The sequence below is a fragment of the Balaenoptera ricei genome, chromosome 15 (assembly GCF_028023285.1).
Source record: "Balaenoptera ricei isolate mBalRic1 chromosome 15, mBalRic1.hap2, whole genome shotgun sequence".
NCBI lineage: Eukaryota > Metazoa > Chordata > Mammalia > Artiodactyla > Balaenopteridae > Balaenoptera > Balaenoptera ricei.
Window position 1 is genome coordinate 61,374,435 of NC_082653.1, and position 19,477 is coordinate 61,393,911.

General features: G+C 48.1%; 1 protein-coding gene across 2 annotated transcripts in view; it reads left to right on the top strand.

Annotated features, from left to right (window-relative positions):
- The first annotated feature begins 7,587 nt into the window (after window positions 1-7,587).
- The window catches only part of SHISA9 (shisa family member 9), a 294,030-nt gene continuing 282,140 nt past the window's right edge, over window positions 7,588-19,477 (top strand). Inside the window, exons 1-2 of one of the 2 annotated variants that reach the window (XM_059896901.1) lie at window positions 7,588-8,254; window positions 18,458-18,585. In XM_059896901.1, coding sequence (XP_059752884.1) covers window positions 7,692-8,254; window positions 18,458-18,585 — 691 coding nt within the window. In that variant the 5' untranslated portion in view covers window positions 7,588-7,691. The remainder of the gene's footprint in view (window positions 8,255-18,457; window positions 18,586-19,477) is intronic. The other variant, XM_059896902.1, reaches the window with a different exon arrangement.

Here is a 19,477-nt window from a genome sequence, read left to right on the forward strand (position 1 = left end):
TGGGTTTTTCATCTAGTCTCAGTTGATTCCTAGGGATAAAGCTAGTTGTTTTAACCAATGTAGCTAGCTGGAAAATTCATGACCCCAAAACCTATTTTGATTTCACAAGTATAGTTGGAGGGACTTAAATTATTCAGATACTTGCTTCAACCTACCACTTTACTTGTAAACAGAAGCTACTGTGATGTTTTTAAATTAGTTGTCCCAGACTCTGGGATTTCATCTATAGTAAAATGACCAAAATTGGAAAGGATAGGTTTCCAATTCTTCGCTGGTAAGAAATATTTTAAAAATAACACACACACACACACACACACACACACACACACTATAAATATGAAACTAACATGGAGTAACTCCAACATTCCCTTAGAAAGAAAATTTTAATACAAATAGAATATATAACAATTAAAAGAGGTGTTTTTTGAACACATTTCATCAGCCTTACTTTTTCTCAATTTTCTATGGCTTAGTGAAAGCCTCGACACATATTGGTATTGTTCTGTGGACTAGCTTTTGAGAACTACTTTTAAAGAGGGTCTACCAAAATTCTGCCTGCTATGTTTCTGAGAATGCTTACACACATTTAACTTAAATTAACTTAACGTTAACTCAAATGTCACCACCTCTGGGAAGTCCTCCTTTCCTGGGTTGGTGGAGCTAAACATCCTCCTCTAAGTTTCCATAAGCTTGACCTCTGTTTCTGCTGGAGTTGCATTACCTATATACAGGACCGGTTACATAATTGGTGGGACCACGTGTTCAAAAATCATTTGGAATTTCAAGAAGGCAACTGTAGAGCATTAAACCAAGCATGGAGCCTTCCGGAGCATGGGTCTCTGTAAGGCTGCACAGATTGCACGCCCAGGAAAATTCTGCCCTGCCTCTATATTCTATCTCAACCTGGAGATGTTGCGATCCTGGAAAGCAAGAATCTTGTCTCAGTCATCTGTCTCCTCAGTGTCCAGTGCAGTGCCTGACACATTGTAGACTCTTCAGGTTTACCACAGTAAGAGTGAGTGTTTCACTGCTAAGTGTGAAACTGAATAAAGGAAACCTCATTTAAAATGGAGTCTGGAGGCCAGAAGGGGGAACTCTCAGGCACTACCACTCCATTCAGTTACAGACCCCAACAGAAAGAAACATACCTTGCATTCCCAGCCTGAAGGTGTCACTTCTTTGCTACCCCAGCAGGAGGAAGGAAGATTTCTTCCCCCCAACCCAGCAACAAGCCCAGCCAATGGGAACTGTCCAAAGTCAGCCAATGGGAAGCCATCACCACCCTGAAATCTCGCAATCCTCCAAGGGGACCTTTGTTCAAAGCACCGACTCCTAACTTCCTCCTTTTCGCTATAAAATAACACTCCTCTCCTTTGTTTGCTGGACTTGCGTAGAGCTTTTGCTTGTATCAAATTGCAATTCTCTGATATTCCCAAATTAACCCATTTTGCTGGTAAAATAACTGGGTGCTTTACTTTTAAGGTCAACGTAAGGTCACTGTGCTGATCTCTCCACACAAGGTATGGAATGTCTGTAATATGCCTGGGGAGAGGCACCATTCTTATCCCCATCTTATAGATGAGGAAACTGAGGCTTAGAGAACTTAAGTGACTTATTCGAGGTCATAAACCTCATTTGAGAAACAGCCGGGATTTAAACATAGGTAAGACTCAGTGGTTCTTGATCACTTTTGCCCCCTGGGGATGTTTTGTCAACAGTTTTTTGTTGTCAAAACTAGGAGGTGCTGCTGGCATCCAGTGGGTAGAGTCCAGGCATGCTGCTAAACATCCTACAGTGCACAGGACAGGCCCCCAGTGGAGAATTAATTAACTGCTCCAAAAGGTCAGCAGTGCTGAAGTTGAGAAACCCCGTCCTGATACCAAAGCCCAAGCTTCCTAAACTTTGGTTTTCAGTACCAGCCACTTTATATTCTTTATTCGTATTTCACTTCATTAATAAATACTATAATATATTTATTATTTTTTAAAAATTGACTTTAAGTTGTTGTACTTGAAAGAATTAACTATACCTTAAACATTTAAGCCATGTGTTTGATGGGTCATTTTTTTCTGATACACACTGAAATAAATATGTCAATGAAAAAATGTTGCCTGCCACGTCAGTAAACAAAGGACGTTGCAGCCATCAAGCCACTACAGACTTCCTGGACAATGAACCCTGAAGGAACTCAGGATGGGGTCAAATGGGTTGCCCACTGCCAAGCCCTTAGCCATTGCAGTCAACTCAAACGGTGCACCCTGAGGGGATTCAGAATGGAGAAAAGCAGGATTCCGGCCCCAGAGAGCTGAGTAGCATATCAAAAGAATGATTTCAGTGAGCCCAGATTCTTGCATCTTCCCAGACATAGAAAAGCGCTAAATTCATTAACTTGAGATATCTGGTTTTCTTTAATTAACAGTAATCTTTTTTTTTTTTTGATTTTTTTTGATTTGTAGTAATCTTTTTTTTTAATTAATTAATTTTTTGGCTGCGTTGGGTTTTCGTTGCTGCACGCGGGCTTTTTCTAGTTGCTGTGAGCGGGGGCTACTCCTCGTTGCGGTGCGCGGGCTTCTCACTGCGGTGGCTTCTCTTGTTGCGGAGCACGGGCTCTAGAGTGTGTGGGCTTCAGTAGTTGTGGCTCACGGGCTCTAGAGCGCAGGCTCAGTAGTTGTGGCGCATAGGCTTAGTTGCTCTGCAGCATGTGGGATCTTCCCGGACCAGGGCTCGAACCTGTGTCCCCTGCATTGGCAGGTGGATTCTTAACCACTGCGCCACCAGGGAAGTCCCCAATTAACAATAATCTTTTGATGTTCCGACTGCCTGGTCTTTGCTGCAAAAACTCCTGTATATCCTGGCTCCTCCCTTACCTCTTTGGAGCAGACCCTCAGAGCGGTCTGAGAGTTCTGTCTCCCTGGCTTGAAGTCCTCAGATTGTCCAACCACATAAAACATAATTCTCAGCTTTTAGGCTGTGCATTTTTTTCCTCAACAAATATAAAACTATTTAAAAAATCTTTGTTGGGGTACCACCAAAAATCATCTCACATACCACCTCTAGTCTGAGAGAACCTTACTGCAGACCCACTTCACTTCTTCTATAAGGCTTCTCTTATCTTTTCAGAACAAGAGACTAAAATGCATCAAATCAGTGTGTTGCTTGAAGCTGGCAAGGTACTAGCTACATTTTGGCTTCTGTTGGGGAACGTCTTCGAGAGGATGTGACCACCCATTGACCAGAGAGCTGGACCTGGGCAATCTGAGGCTTCTCACTCCCTCCTCTGTCCTTGAAATGTACATTCCACCCACTGTTCCCTCACTAGAAGCTGTTCCAAGGAGGCAAAAGCCTAAATAAACTGTTAAGATTCTGGCAGATGGGTGCAGAGATGTACTCCTCTTGCAGCCACCCAAGACAAACTCTACTATAAGTTCCCTTGTTTATTAATTCTGCCAATCTGGAGTGGCTGCTTCTTTCTTCCCTGTGTCTCCTGAGATGGGCCAGTTTCGAATTTCACCGGGGAAGCTCCCTGAGGTTATAAACTAAAGCTTCAGTTTCAACTCTTTTATTTTTTCTCAAGGCTAACAGTTGCTTAGAAACTGCTTTGAAACCCTAAGGACCACCTGATGGGACAATTAACAAACAGCTCCTTGGAGTGAGGGCCACAGGGCAAATAATCTAATTTGTTGAGCTGCTTCTGGACATTGATTGCAAGTCCTGGTAAGCCAACATCCTTCGTTGCATTGCTCTCCCCTAATTGTTGGGGAGTACAATTGCATTCTTGCTGTTACATGCACTGCAGTCTGACATAATTAAGGCTAGAGCAAATGAGATTCTTCTTTAGATATTAAAAGCCCCTGTATTGTAAATAATAATGTTATCATCTCTTTCATAGAAAGCACTTTCATTAAGAGCTACATTTTAATTTCAACACGTTTGGATGAATTCATTTGGGTAGTGGTAGGGGGGTGACACTAATGATTTTTCATCTTCCATGAACTTGCCAGGTGTTTCACAGCCCCCCACCCCCCAGATCCCAAAGCCCTGAAAGAAATATACTCTCAATCACATGTTCCAAATGGGGGCATGTTCCCAATAATCACACATCTAGTACGAAGTAATGAATCTATTTACTGGCTTGACATACCCAGAGGAAATCAACTTTTTTCCTTTGAGGAGTAAAAGGAACCAAGATGATTCCTCTCTCTTCTAAATATTTTTCAAATTCTTGGGAAATAGGCTCGGGCAGTATTCTAGGGGGCAGTGACAGCCACGGCCGGTGGGAGCAGGAAGGGAATTTGGTTTGGGTAAAGCTCACGGGGCTTCAGGTATGGAATGCGGTAAATAAGCCACGCAGAGTGGATTAGGTCCGCTTCTTTCCCAAGCAAGATCCCTGCACTCTCCCTGTGACAAACAGGGGGCAGTCTCTGTTAATTAAAGCCGGGAGCGGCAGCCAGAGCCAGTCTCCTCTGAGGACCAGACTCAAATGTCCTGGTGACAGGCAATATTTTACAGAGATTGGAGGCAGATTCTGAAATGGACTTTTCTGTCTAGATTTTGTCTCTTTTCGCTAAGATTGTTCTTTTTTAAAAAAATCAAATTTAGAAGGGCCTTCAAACCCCCAACTCTTGCGGGAAGGTGTCTGTGACCTAGCCCTCAGTGGGTCGTTGCCCTCAGCTCTCAGCCCTGATGCTTGCCGGGAAGAGTCACGTGGGGTGCAGTGGGGTAGGATGGCAGGAGACCTGGGATTAGGCGCCCGGCACTCTGCGTCCAGCTGTGCATTTCCCATTTGCTGGCCGTATGACCTTGGACAAAGCCCTTACTTGAGCCTCAGCTTCCCGGACTGTGGCAAACATGCCGGAGCAGAACTTCCTAATTCTGAATTAGTATGTGGAAATATCCCAGCCCCTCTGCATATCTGTCTCAGCCCTAGGTGTTCCTTTCCTCTCTCCGTTTAAGACAGGGTCTTGCATAAAAGGTCTTAGTTCATTAAAACAGCCTGTACATATTTTTCAGGTGTTTCCCATATCCACATTGTTCTAGATGCTGGGGGACCCTGTGAGAGTCAAGGCCCTTTCTGCCGTGGCCTTTACATTTCAGTGTGGGAAGACAGAAAAAAAAAACCCATATTGTCAGGTGGATGGAGAGTCTGGAGGCCTATTTTAGGAAGGCGCTACCTGCAGTGGTTAGAACATAGGCTCCTGAGTCAAATTTCTTGGGTCAAATGCCAACGGCAGCACTTCCTTTCTGTGCTTCCTTGGGCACCTGGTTTAATTGCTTTGGGCCTCAGTCTCTCCCTCTGTTGTGTGAGCTTGGTAAGATTACCTAACAGGTAGAGTTAAATGAAGTCAGTCATTCAGTGGTTCAGCAAATATTCCCAGATTGTCTGCTAGAGGCTAGGCACCGCTCTAGGCATCCTCGAGGAGGTGATTTTAGAACAAGCAAGCTTAGTGGGTATGTTACAAGCATTGAATAAACGTCAGCTGTGGTCAGCTCTCCCACACCAATGCCTGTGTTTGTAGAGACTTACACAGTGCTGGTGTGTGTGGGTGGACAGACAGTCCACACTGTCCTGTTTTGGGGATCCCATTATGATGAATCCAATGAGTTCAGACTACAGAATCTCACGCCTCGTCCTGATGGGTTTAGTACATAATACAGCCCATAATTCAGTGAGCCTTCCAGGGCTGGTACACCCCTGGATACGTTCTATCAGTATTGCCCTGGTGTGTTTTTTGTTGGAATAGGGTCATTTCTGCAAGTCTTTGGGGGAGACAGTAGGTGACCGTTTCTTCAAAGAGAAGGCACAATTAGCCCAACTGTGTCTCATTCTGAGAAAACTTGCAACGGAGTCCCAATAAAACCCCATGCTTTTTTCAATTAAGGGGACACCCCCGCCCCTGCCGTATGTTATTTTATATGTGGCCCAAGCTCTTGGTTCTTTGAAAATGTCCTGAGAAGCCCTTGACTGCAGCCAAATGGAGAGAAGGGTGGTGGAAACATTTCCCTGCAAATCGCCTAGCCTACTGCTAAGTGTATACTTAGTTAATGCAATTAAAAAAACAAAACGCAGGGGCGTGTGGGGATCTAAATTTGGTGTAGCAGCTTTGGTACAAATCCTGTTTTAGGGGCTAGTGGAGTCAAATTCAAGCCGAAGAGAGGAAGAAGTGGGAGAAATGGGAGAGGGCCGAAGGATGGCTGGAATCGGCTGATTTGAGAGAGGGCAGGTTTGGAAACGCTGACTGGCGACGGGAGACGGAAAGCCGAGGAAGCAAGGCCCGGCTCGGCAGCTCCCGGTGAGGATATCCAGGGAGGTGGAGGGTCGGTGGGGACCGGGACCAGCCGGCTCCGGGAGACCGATGCGCGCGGGCTCGAGGTACCGGAGGGCAGCTGAGGCCGGGCGCCAGGCCTTGCGCTGCACCAGATCTGGGCGCGCAGAGGCGGCGCCGCGGTGTGCCCTCCTGTGGAGCGCAGGGAAGGCGGCGACGGCGAAGAGGGACAAAGTGGCAGGTCTAGGGGCCTGGGAGAGTCCCAAGGAAAGACGTTCTGGGACAGGCCATTGCCTCGGCCTTGGCCGCTTCCTCACCTTACCCCTGCGTTTCTTTGACTTTAGTTCATCCCGAGCCCCTCTCTCGGGGGTGCTTACCCTGGGCCCAGGCGCTTGCCACCGGCCTTCCCAGCTCAACCTTGGTCCTCGCCTGAGCCCCGGGAGTTGAGCCAAAAGGGTGGCGCCTCAGGCTGGAGGGCGCAGTCGGGGAAAGGTCAGGGCGGCCCCGCGCACCTGGGAGGGGTGACCCTGATCAGACTGCGCCCCAGTCTGTCTTGGAGTGGAAGCCACCTGGTCTGACCCTCAACCCTTCGAGTCACCCCTTCCCTGGTGGGCCGACTCCAGCCGCAGTTGCTGCGCACGCTCCCGGGAAAAAGCCCCGGGCGGAGCCACCTCTGCGCCCTGAACAGGTCTGAGCCGCGGCTCCCCTCCAGAGAGGGCGCGGGAGGTCCCGCAGCCGTTTCCACCTGCCGGGAAATCCGAGCTGTGCTTGCTTCAGCCTCTGCGGCTGCCGGAGCTCGCTCCTCTCCGCCCGCCAGCCAGGCTCAGCTCTGCACGCCCCCCAGTTGGCGCCCGCCAGCCCGAGTCACCTCTCCCGCGCCCCCGCCCCTCTCCAGCTCGCTCCCGCCCCCTCCCCCCCCCCGCGCGCCTCCTCTGCCCGCCCTCCTCCCCCTCCCCCTTCCCTCCTGCCCTCCCTTCATTCCACAAGTGTTGCTTCGCTCTCTCCGGCGCACTTGGCCAGCTGGAGAGGTGAGAGGGATCCTGCGAGCGGGCGCGGGGCGGCGAGTCCAGAGCCGCCGGCCGAGGGGAGGCGCGGAGAAACCGACTCGCTCTTGCTCTCCGGCCCCCGCCTCCCCCTGTGGCCAGCCGGACCTGCACCCCGCGCTTGCCCCCGCTCCTCCTCCCCCCGCCCGGCCGGCGCGCTCCTCCCCGGCCGGCCCCTCGGCGCGCTGCGCGCTGGAGGCGAACGCGGGCTGAGCCGAGCGCAGTGGCCGCCGACCACCGAGCGCCCCGCGCCGCTCCCTGCATGTGCGGCCCGCGGCGGCTCGCAGCCCCCGGCAGCAGCCTCGGCAGCTTCGGCCGCGCCTCGAGAGGCGGCTGCAGCGGCTCCAGCGGCGGCCGAGCGGCCGAGCCCGGGCTGGGAAACACGATGCGCCGCGTCCTCCGGCTGCTCCTCGGCTGCTTCCTCACCGAGCTGTGCGCCCGCGTGTGCCGGGCGCAGGAGCGAGCGGGGCACGGGCAGCTGGCGCAGCTGGGCGGCGTGGTGGTGCTGGCGGGGGGCAACCGCTCGGGGGCCGCCTCCGGAGAGGTCGGCGAGGGCGTGGGGGTCTCGGACGCACCCCCGACCCGGGCGCCCACGCCGGACTTCTGCCGGGGCTACTTCGATGTCATGGGCCAGTGGGACCCGCCGTTCAACTGCAGCTCGGGCGACTTCATCTTCTGCTGCGGGACTTGTGGCTTCCGGTTCTGCTGCACGTTTAAGAAGCGGCGACTGAACCAGAGCACCTGCACCAACTACGACACTCCACTCTGGCTCAACACCGGCAAGCCCCCAGCGCGCAAGGACGACCCCCTGCACGACCCCACCAAGGACAAGACCAACCTGATCGTTTACATCATCTGCGGGGTGGTGGCCGTCATGGTGCTCGTGGGCATCTTCACCAAGCTGGGGCTGGAGAAAGCGCACCGGCCCCAAAGGGAGCACATGTCCAGGTGGGCTGCCTTCCCCCCCTCACCCTCCCCTCCGGGCGCCGCTCTCCCTACTCTCCCCTCTCCACCTTACTGGAGGCAATGGCGCTCCCCCCGACCCCGGCTTCTTCGCGGGGGTATGTCACCCGCGCAGCCAACTTGGGCTGGGAGCGCAGAGAGGGGACGCTGCGCTCAGCACAGGTGCGGACATGAGCGTGTGTGGGGGGTTAGGGGTGTCTTCCGCCCTCCCCCGCCCGCTTGCCGCCCCCTCCCGCCGAGGCTTGCAGCGGACTTGAGACACACAGCCTGGGAACCCGTGGCTCCGAAGTCTTGGGTTTTGGGGAGGGGGTCCAGCCTTCGGATTCCAGATACTAGCCTCTAGGTAAACAGGGGCCGGCGAGCCCGAAAGGGAAGGGGGGCGTGTGTGAGCTCGCGCGCGCGCGTGTGTGCGGGAGGGAGGGAGGGAGGCAAGGAGTGTGTGCCGCCTGCAACTCGTACGACTCGCAAAAATGTGGCGAGGGAGGTGGAGAGTGCGGGGAGGGCGAGAACAAAAGCTGTGCTTGGAGCGGCCGCCTCGCTTTCTCCGAGCTGCCAGGTCCCTGGAATTGGGACCTCGCCACCCCTCCCCTTAACCCCCTCGTCCCCCTCTCCAGTCGCCATCTCTCCCAGCCTGGGGCAGCGACCTCAGCTGCGTGCTGCCCCCCCTTGCCCGGGCCGGCTTGGCCTCCAAGGACCGGAGCCCCCTCCCCGCGCGCCTTCACCCCCCAGACACCCTGATTCGTCAACTTCCCCTTTTGCCTTATTCATTATGCAAGTCCCAGCACGAGCAAGTCTCAGCAGATGGGAGAAGGCATTTGGGATTAATGGAGCTATTTGCCTTTTGCTTTTTTTTTTTTTTTTAAGTATCTAAATCGATTCGCACAACACAGTAACTTTGAGGCGGAACACGCAGACGCGAGGACGCAGCCCCCGGCCGGGGAGAGGCCTAGGGTTGGTGTGAGGTCCGGGCGGGCGGGGTTGAAGAGCGCCGGGTGGCCTGCGAACAGCTGGATGACTGGGGCGCAAGGTTTATTCTTTTTCCGAATATGGTTAACAGAGTCGCCATGTGTTCCCCCCACGCCCCACCCAACACACACATACACACCCCGCACCTCCGGGTGCCTGTGTGCCCGCGTGTGTCTGCACGCGCTCCGTGTGCCTGCCTAAAAAATCTCAACAAAGAGACCCACCAAAAATAGGCGAAGGAACATCACCACCTCACTAGTAATTATTTTCTATTTATACTCAGATTATCAGATGATTTTTTTTTTTTTTTCCCAGACGGGAAGAATTTGGGGGAAGAGGTGAGGTAGTCCCTCTCGGTTTGGGTCAGCAGGGAGGTGTGGATGGATGTTGAGGTCTGGAGGCACAGAAGTAAGCTCCTAGGGCATTCAAGAAAGCCTGACCTACTAAAAAGAGTCAAGAGCAGGTCCCGCCCACCTCCCCGTAACCCCGAGGTGCCCGATCGCCAACCGCAAGGGCCGGGTGGTTTCACTTCCCCCACTGTCCTCGCCAAGGGTCTGTATTAAGGTGAGAGTGAGACACGGAAGCAGGGCTGCGGCAGCGACTGTTGCCTTGGTAGGGAGATTCACCCAGGGATAGGTAGGCTGCCTTGCATATTTCGGTTTAATTCCTCTGCTGAAATCTCCTTGGAGCCTTTGCCTTGCAAACCGGCGCTTACGGGAGCCCTCCTCCTTGTTTGGCTGGGATGGGGGTGGAGAGGCGTGAAGAGGGAGGTGAGAAGGTGGAGAGGGGAGCTAACCTTTGGGCATCTGTGGGAGAAAGATGCTAGTAGCTTCAGGCCACCAGGGACTCAACTTCCTGGTCCTGCCCCCTTGCAGCTCTGTTTACTTCAGCCCAGCAGGCTGCAGCCACATTCCTCTGCAGGTATTGGAAAAGGTCTGCTTGGAGGTGAAATCTAGGGGTGCCCAGTCCTGGGGTAACAGAGCCTTAACACAGGCTCTCCTTGCATACATTTTGGGAATTCCAGAATGGAGTGAAAGTATGTACTCCTGAAGAGAAAGGATGGTTGATTTTTACTTGCAACTCCTAAAGTATGGTTTTCAACCCCGGCTGATGTATAGGGTCACCTGGCATGCTTTTAAAAAAGTCCTCTTGCCGGGAGCCCCACCCTAGATGGTTCAAATCAGAACCTCTAGGGTGGGGCCTGAGCATCCATACTTATGTACATCTCTCCAGGCTTTACAGTGTTCAGCCAATCACTGCCCGGGAAAAGGAAGTAACATTTGCTGAGCACAGTTCTGGGTGCCAGGCACTATACTAGGGGTGTGTGTGTGTGTGTGTGTGTAAACATTCTCTCGTTTAGTTTGCACAGCGATGAGACAGGTGCTAATTTAATTCCCACTTACATAGGAGCAAATCATAGCTGAGGTTGGTGGCTTGCTCAAGGTCACACAGAAAATTGTGCAATCCTTAGTCCCCTGGTTTCAGCTGTGTCGGGGGCAGATGTTTTCAGTTTGAGTGAGCGTCAGAATTTGGGGAGCTTCCTAAAATGCACAGTCTTGAGTTCGATCCAGAGAGATTCTAAATCCATCCGTCTGGGCCTCGGAAATCTGCATTTCACCACCTCCCTGAATGGCTCACGTAAAGTGGTCCACACTTGGAGAAACACTGGTCTTGATTTGGGAATATTTTACAGGATTGAGGATGGATGAATTCATCCAGTGTGACTCTTATTTATTTACATTCTATTGCCGGTTTTCCCCGTGTGTGTAGCCTTTATGTGTATTTCTGTGGTGCTGGGGGCCGCCCCAAGTTCTCACCAAACGCCTCCTGCTCTGCTGATGCAGTGAATCATGTCAAGTCCCAGCCGTAGCAGTGGCCTCATCCACTTTTGCCTGCACGGGCCATGGGATGCTTGGGTGGGGCCAGCACACCAAGCTCGGCATCAGAGAGACTGTACAGTAGCTTCTAGGTGAAATTAACCTGCTGGCTGCAGCCTCTTCATTTACTTTGTCTGCAGCTGCTAGGGTCACTGGGATGGGGAGTTTGTTCTTACCTCATCTGAAAGTATTTTCTCCTCAAAGACTTAACAGCACGTGCTGCTCCCACGTCACACCCTGACTGCTCCTGGTGACCAGTGTGCTTGTGTTTGAGGATGTCAGTTTCCAGGCTCAGAGTCCTGGGCACATCGCCTGCTTCCTTTTGTGCTGATTAGGACTGAAAAAGGGGAAAGACAGCAGTTCCAGGAGCGTGCATGGGCCTTGCCTGTGATGTTGGGAGAACTGTACAGATGCTCATTCAGCAGCTGTAACAGCTGCCACATTCAAGCACAATTTATTGGAAGAAGTGACTGCAAATGGTGGCCAGCTATGGGTACCAAACCATGCAGATGTGTTTTGTTTGGTCTGCAAGGTATTTCTATTTTTGTATTCTTATTTTTAAGTTTTCCTCAATTTGTTATTGTGAAACATTTTAAACATATAAAAAACTTGAAAGAAGAATAAACACGAAGTCCAGTATATCTTTCATCTAGAGCAGGGTTTCTTCCCCTTGACACTGTTGACATTCGGAGCTGGATAATTCTTTGCTGTGGGCACTGTCCTGAGCATTGCAGCAGCCCTGGGCTCTACCCACCAGGTGCAGGTAGCACCCACCCCACGCTTCATTCGCGGCAATTACAAACGTCCTCAGGTGTTGCCAAAAGTCATCCAGGGGCAAAATCACTCCCAGTCAAGAAGTACCAATTTAGATTGAACAATTATTAGTATTTTGTCCTGTTTGCTATCTCTCTCTCTCTCTTCCTTCTTTCCTCCCTTCCTTTTTTCCTTCTTTTCTCCTTCCCTCCCTTCCTCTCTTTTTTTCCTTTGTTTTTTGGCTGAAGCAGTTGAAAATAAGTTGCAGACATGATGCTTCATCCTTAAATACTTCAGTGTGGATCTCCTAAGAACAAGGACATTCTCCCGCATAACACAATTCCAGTACCACACCCAAGAAAAAGAACAAAAATCCCGTAACGTCATCAAATAGCGAACTGTATTACTGTTTTCCCAGTCGTGTACCAGAAATGTCTTTTAGAGCTTGGTTTCTCAAACCAGGATCCAGTCAAAGCTCACTGCCTTTGGCTTTGAAATCTCTTTAGTCTCTATTAAGTATGGTGTTTTAAAACCAACTTAGAACCAATTGCCAACATTTAAAAACTGAGAGATTTCACACAGAAATCCAGATTTCTGATTTCTCTTGAGAAATCGATAGGTCCGGTAATACTGGACCTGCATATTCAAACGGCAACTGTTCCCTTTAGGACCCTCTCAGGTTTAATCTCCAGCCCCCGCCCCCACCCCCCCAGCCCCATTCACTCAGTTATGTTACCTGCAGTCCCCAGAGAGGTCATCAGGCTGATCTTAACAGAAATGGGCTCAAGTCAGATGGCTCCAGATTCAGTCCCAGCTCAGCCACTTAACAGCTGTGTGATTCTGAGAAATTTACGTCACTTCTCTGATTCTCAGGTTCTTGCCTACAAAATGGGATGATGTGGGTCCCTATATCATAGGCTTGTGTGAGGATTCACTGAGACTGAGCTCAGAAAGCTCTTAGCGCAGGGCCTGCCATATGGTCACTGCTCAGTGACTATTACCCTTTATCATCATCCTTATTACTGGAATTTTCTAACCCTTATCTACCGAAGTGGGTGAAGTTGTAGTCTGGAACTCTGTGTCTAGCCCTTGCTCTGCTATGACTGTTTAGCTGTGTGACGTTGGCCAAGTCTCATAACCTCTCTGGGCTTGCATTTAATTTTAGCAGAAGGAGTGGCAGGTTCAGAATAGGAGAGACGATCCACGTATGACAACATTAGATGCATTGCAAAGAGTTGGCCTGCGTGATATTGAAGAACACTTGCTGGTTTTACTATTTTGCCATAAGCTTGTGTGTAAATTCTCATTTAATTTCATGTCCCACCCCAAGGACGTCGGCCTTATGACAGTCTGCCTTTCACAGAGGCACAGATTGCTTTCCAAGAGGATGCACAAGCCCCTAGTGAGTGGAGGAGTTGGACTTCAGACCCAGACAGTCTGAGACTGTAGCATGGATCCTTGACTACTAGGCTGCACTGCCTTGGATCACTGAGATGCAGGACTTCAATCTTTGCAGATCACAGAGAGGTGCTCGATGCCCTGCAAATAACAGTGCACACATCGGGGCCAGTTCACGGAGCCACTATCAGATCAAGACTAGGCATGTTTTCTGCATCTGCCCCTGGCAGGGCCAGCCCCTTGGCAAAGGCATCGGTAAGAAATGACCTTGGGGGCAGGAACGCGTGTTTGAAGCTCTCTACACTTGAAGCCAGTAGGGAACACATGCCATTATTTTGCCCACCTTCAAACAGAATCCGAAATCCAAGTGGCAAATTATGTAGCACAATGTCCTGTGTGTTTTTCAAACATGCTTCACAAGTGCTGGAGTCTCTTGCAAAGAAATGGCATCAAGTGATATATGTCCCTTCTTCCCTTGCCTTTTCTCTCTTATTCCAGCTTCCCTTCTACCTCCCCTTTTTCTTACACATTTATGGTTATCTTGTGGCTTCCACCAGCTCCCCAGGCTGGAGAAGCCCATGAATGCATATACTGTTGGCCATGGAAAAGTCTAAATTATTTTTCTTTGCAGAATATGTTTGCTTCTCTTTGGGCACTGAGTCCTTAACATTTGAAAAATCAACTTTAACAACATTGCAAAGCAGTTATACTCCAATAAAGATGTTAAAAAAAATCCACTTTATTGGGGTCTAATTTACACAATAAAATGCACACACATTATCTATACAGTTTGATGAGCTTGGACAAATGTCTACACCTGTATAACCACTACTCCAGAAAGGTACCTGGTGCCCATTGCCCTTAGATCCTTGAAAAATAAATGATGCTTCTGGTAAAAGAGGAAATTCTCAGGAATGCCATTCAAGTGTTTAAAAGTCAGGACATAGTTTAGACCTTGGAACCCCTGGAGGCTTTGAAGCAAGACGCTGGAACTCTGAGCTCTGTTCGATAATGCTGGGGTCTTTTATTTGCTCTCTGTAATTGGAAAGAAAAGGGATGCAGCCTTTTCTTTTTGTTCCTCAGATATGCCATGCTCATTGCTGCTTTGGAGTTGTTGTGTTGGTTTTCCTCAAATTCTCTGGCTGGCCCCTCGTCTGCATTCAAGTCTCAGCTCAGTGTCACCTTGTCTGAGACGCTGTCCCTGACCCCCCAGGCTTACTTACTAACGCCCCCCTCCTCGCCCCCTCCAGCCCATCACTTAATGTTATTTGCTTCATTTCACATTACAGTCGAAAATGAACTTAATAATGTACGGGTTTACTAGTTTATTATCTGTCTCCTTCCATTATCTTTCACAGTAAGGAGTGCAGGGATGCTCTCAGTCTCTTCCCCATCTGTCACCTGAGTCCTAGTACAGTACCTGGCACATAGGAGTTCTGATTCCTGACATCCTGGTTTATATGACATAAGGTATCTCCTCAGTCAGTCATTCATTTGCTCATTGATATATTCATTCAATAGGTTTTTATTGAGTACCTATGGTATACCCAGCACTGTGCAGAGAGCTCTGAGAATGCAGCGAATAGTGCAGGCACAGAGCTCATGGTCAAATGGCAGGAGACAGGTAATGTACAAGTAAATATACAAGTGACGTGATACTAAGTTGAACCTTATGAAATTGCCAATATTCCATCATCTTCAACCTCAAAAATGGCAATGTTTTAACATAACAATTTGGAACTGGGTTAAGGGATATCAAGGAAAAGTGTAGTTTCTTCAATAAGGTGCCTGAGTTAGGGTTCTCCAGAGAAACAGAACCTCTAGGAGATCGATCGCCCTATCTGTCTATCTATCTATCTATCTATGTATCTATCTATCATCTATCTATCTATGAAGAGATTTATGCAGAATTGCCACACATGATAATTGAAGCTGGGAGGTCCAAAATCTGCAGAGTCAAGGTCCCAGTTTGAGTCTGAAAGCCTGTAGGTCACCGTAGAAACATGAAGAGCTGACGTCCCAGTTTGAAGGCCATCAGGCAGGGAAATTCTCTCTTACTTGGGGGAGGGTCAGCCTTTTGTTCTATTCCAGCCTTCAACTGATCGGATGAGGCCCACCCCATGGAGGGCAATCTGCTTTCCTCAGTCTATCAATCTAAATGTTAATCTCATCCAAAAACACCCTCTCAGACGCATCCAGAATAATGTTTGACCAAATCTTGGTTCTCTTCAGTCAAGTTGACACATGAAATTTACCATGACATTACCTTTAGGATCTTGCTATTCAGATTGTGGCCTGTGGACCAGCAGCATCTCCATCACCTGGGAGCTTGAGCAGAATCTCAGGCCCTGCCTCAGACATCTTGAATCAGAATCTGCATCTTAACAAGACCCCGAAGGTAATCTGAATGCACATTCGAGTTTGAGAAGCACCCGAAGTATGTGCCACACATAAATACCAATTCCTTGGGCATTTGTTTGGCTTGTAGTACATAGTTGGTTCTTTCCACTAATTCACTAATTTTTAAAAACACATCCCTAATTGTAACATTTTTTTTAGCATACACCCCAATATATGCACATACCAACAAAAATGATTATGTACACTATAGCATTTATTATTTTTTAAAATTTTATTGAAGGATAGTTGATTTACAATGTGTTAATTTCTGCTGTACAGCAAAGTGATTCAGTTTTTTATATATATATATTCTTTTCCATTATGGCTTATCACAGGATATTGGATATAGTTCCCTGTGCTATACAGTAGGACCTTGTTGTTTAGATACACTATAAAGCATACATAAGAACAGAAATATTAAAGTGAGCTGAAGGTGAAATAAATATTTACAATTTGTTGCCAATGGTGCTGACTTCGTGCAACTATTAGCTCATCTCTCAAAGCCTAATGTGTGTTGAGGATGAAGCTTATCATTCATAAATAAATCCATAGTTTGAATAGTTTTCATGAGAGCTTTGATGATTTTTGGCTGACTTCATTTTGATCTGAATAGGCCATCATTTGTTTTAACCTTGTGAGAAGCTGTTGAAGAGGAGGGGTGAGTCCAATCTGTCATTCTCCTGTGCTTGTGTCATCAGTATTATCTCCAAGCTGTGGTTTTGTTATGGGGGACATTTTTAAGCCCCATGTCCATGTAGTGATGGTTAGCCTAGTAAAACTAGATACTTTGCCTGCACATCCCCTTTAGGGGTGCACGTAACTGCAATACAGGTGAGGCACCCTAATGATGGTGCCACTGACCGCCACCTTCCTTGGTCCAAGACTCCAGGTTCTCACCATCTGACGTGGGTCTTCCAAATGAGGGCTCCAGCATCAATTCACATATTAAATTTATTTCTTATTTTTAATGACTAAAGACCATACACAGAAATTCGCATGTTTCCTTCCCCCATGCCAAATTATTTTAGGCAGTCCCTGAGGGAGTGGACCACACCTTGAAGACTCCTTGTCCAGGATGTGAGGGCTCTAAGAATCCCTGTCTTCACTGCATGCTCTGGGAAGGGCTGCCTTGGAAAAAGTATGGCTTGGCTTTTAGGTGAATTTCATGGACTTTGGCACTCAGAAGAAGCCCAGGGAATCTGCCGATGGCAGTGCTGACCGAGTTCACGGATAGACATCCTGAATGTTTACTTTGCTGTCCTCTTGAAAGTCCGAATATTCTGAAATTTTGGAGAGACTCCTTAGAGAATCTGTTGAGATCTATGGCTTCTTCTTCGAGAAAAACGCACAAATAAAATTTCCATTCAATTCCAGAGGAGTTCAGAGATCTCCTGAAGTTCATATAAAGAGCCCGTTTAAAAGTGAAAAAAGGCAAATTAGGTTTGGGAGGGATCTGTTCTATGTTTCAAACATTCCTCCCCTGCAGCCCCTTTGAGTTTTAGGCCCTGCTTACTGCACAGAGTAGGAAGGAGGCTGGACTCTGATTTCAAAGACACTCAGATTTGTATCTTAGTCCCTCCACTGATTAGCTGAGTTAACTTGGGCATTTTTTTGTTTTGGAGAATGGATAATCCACACCTTGTAACATTATCCCCCCTGTTTGCCATAATCCAGCTTTATTGGCCTTCTTGCTTGTCCCTCAGATACGTGAACTCTTTCCTGCCTCAGGACCTTTGCACTTGCTGCCCCCTCTGCCCAGAATGTTCTTTCATCGTCTTTCTGTGACCAACTCCTTCTACTGTTCAGGGCTCGACTCAGATGTCACCTCCTCAGAAAGGCTTTTCCAGACCACTTCATCTCAGTATATTTAGGATTAAAAAAAAAGTGTCCAGAGACTTCCCTGGTTGTCCAGTGGTTAAGACTCCGCCCTCCCAATGTAGGGGGCCTGGGTTTGATACCTGGTCAGGGAACTAGATCCCGCATGCCACAACGAAGATCCCATGTGCCGCAACTAAAACCTGGCACAGCCAAATAAATAAATGTTAAAAAATATTAAAAAGTGTACAATTCAGTGGTTTTTAGTATATTCAGAAAGTTGAGCAACCATCACCACTGTCTAATTCTAGAACATTTTCAGCATCCTAAAAAGAAACCCTTCACTCATTAGCAGTCACTTCCTGTTTCCCCTCCGACACCCCCAGCCCCTGGCAACCACTAATCTACTTTGTCTCTGTGGATTTGCCTATTCTGAACATTTCATGTAAATGGAATCAGTTCACCTCTCTGAGTCTTTGTTTACTCATCTGCAAACAAAGAGTAATAATCCTCATAAGATGTTTACATGCTGCTTAGTTGAATTAAAGTATGTAACGTGACTAGTATAGTGCCTGGCTTATGGTAAGTACTCAGTAAATGTTACTTATTGTTAGGAATAGTGGGCCATTGCTGTACGTGAAGTGTTGGTATCTAAGGTTAGTCATAAAGGGGAACTAAACTTGTGGGGTGCAGACATATTACATATATTCATCATTTAATCCTCTCAACAACTCTATAAAGTAGGTAACAGTGCTATTACATCACTATTGTGAGAGGCATGTGAACTGTTCTGCATGAGGTCCTTATGTAATCTCTAATTGCAGTGATCTTACTTACTTAACTAATGTCTTTTTTTCCCCTCTGCCCCTAAGTAGAATGGCAGCTCCATGGAGGAAGGGGTCTTGTCTTTTGTTCATAGGCCCATGTAGGTGCCAATGATTGTTTTGAATGAACAGATTTAAATTTTCTCTTCTTTCAGGGCCCTTGCAGATGTCATGAGGCCACAGGGCCACTGCAACACTGACCACATGGAGAGAGATCTCAACATCGTGGTCCATGTCCAGCATTATGAGAACATGGATACCAGAACCCCCATAAATAATCTTCGTAAGTACAGCTGTGCCATCCATTCCAGTCCTGTGTGGTGACCCAAGTGGTGGTCACACCACTCCAGATTTCATGGTGTATGTTTGGATCCATGAAGAGCTTCTCTCTGTTGAATAAGAAGTTTTATTTTATCTCTTCTGGATCAAACTGTGTGTGGCATCCTCAGATTTCACTTGGTTTGTTTCTCTGTTAAAGACTGACCCACTTGGTGGATTTCTCATGTTTGGTTCTTCTATTAATAGAACCACTTGGGTGGTTCATCTTGGTTGATCTGTTAACTAATGGCCCTCTTGGTTGGTTCATCATGGTTGGGTACTTAGTTAACCAATGGATTACTTGGTTGGTTCATCTTAGATAGTAAATCTGTTAGCCGATAACCCATTTTGTTGGTTCATCTTGATTGGGTAATCTGTTAACCAATGGTTCATTTGCTTATCTGTCTCCCTCCTGAGGTAGGCCAGTTGTGTCTTTTAGGTTTCATGCTGCTTTCAGTTAACAGATACTGGTTCAGAAGAACCAGATTTATTTTTCATAAAACTAGAGTTTCGTAAATATAATCCACAAACACTTTGTGTGTGTATGTGTGTGCGTGTGTGCATGTGTATGGAGTTTTGAGTTGTGGTTATGTTGGTTTGGGGTGGGTGTGTATGTGTGATTCAACAGTAGCAAATTGTTCCATTGTTCTTCCAGGAGAAAAAAAAGCTGCATTTGCTATTGTGTTTCAACAGGTATTCTTTAGCTGATGGAGCATAGTTGGGGATCTTAGTATGGTCCCAAAGATTTTCTTTCCTTTCAAAGATCTGTATATACAACATACATTATGGAGCTGGTGCACTGACTACAGGCAGTGGGGAAAACAAGATTGTTTTGTTTTTGACAGTAGTGTACTACC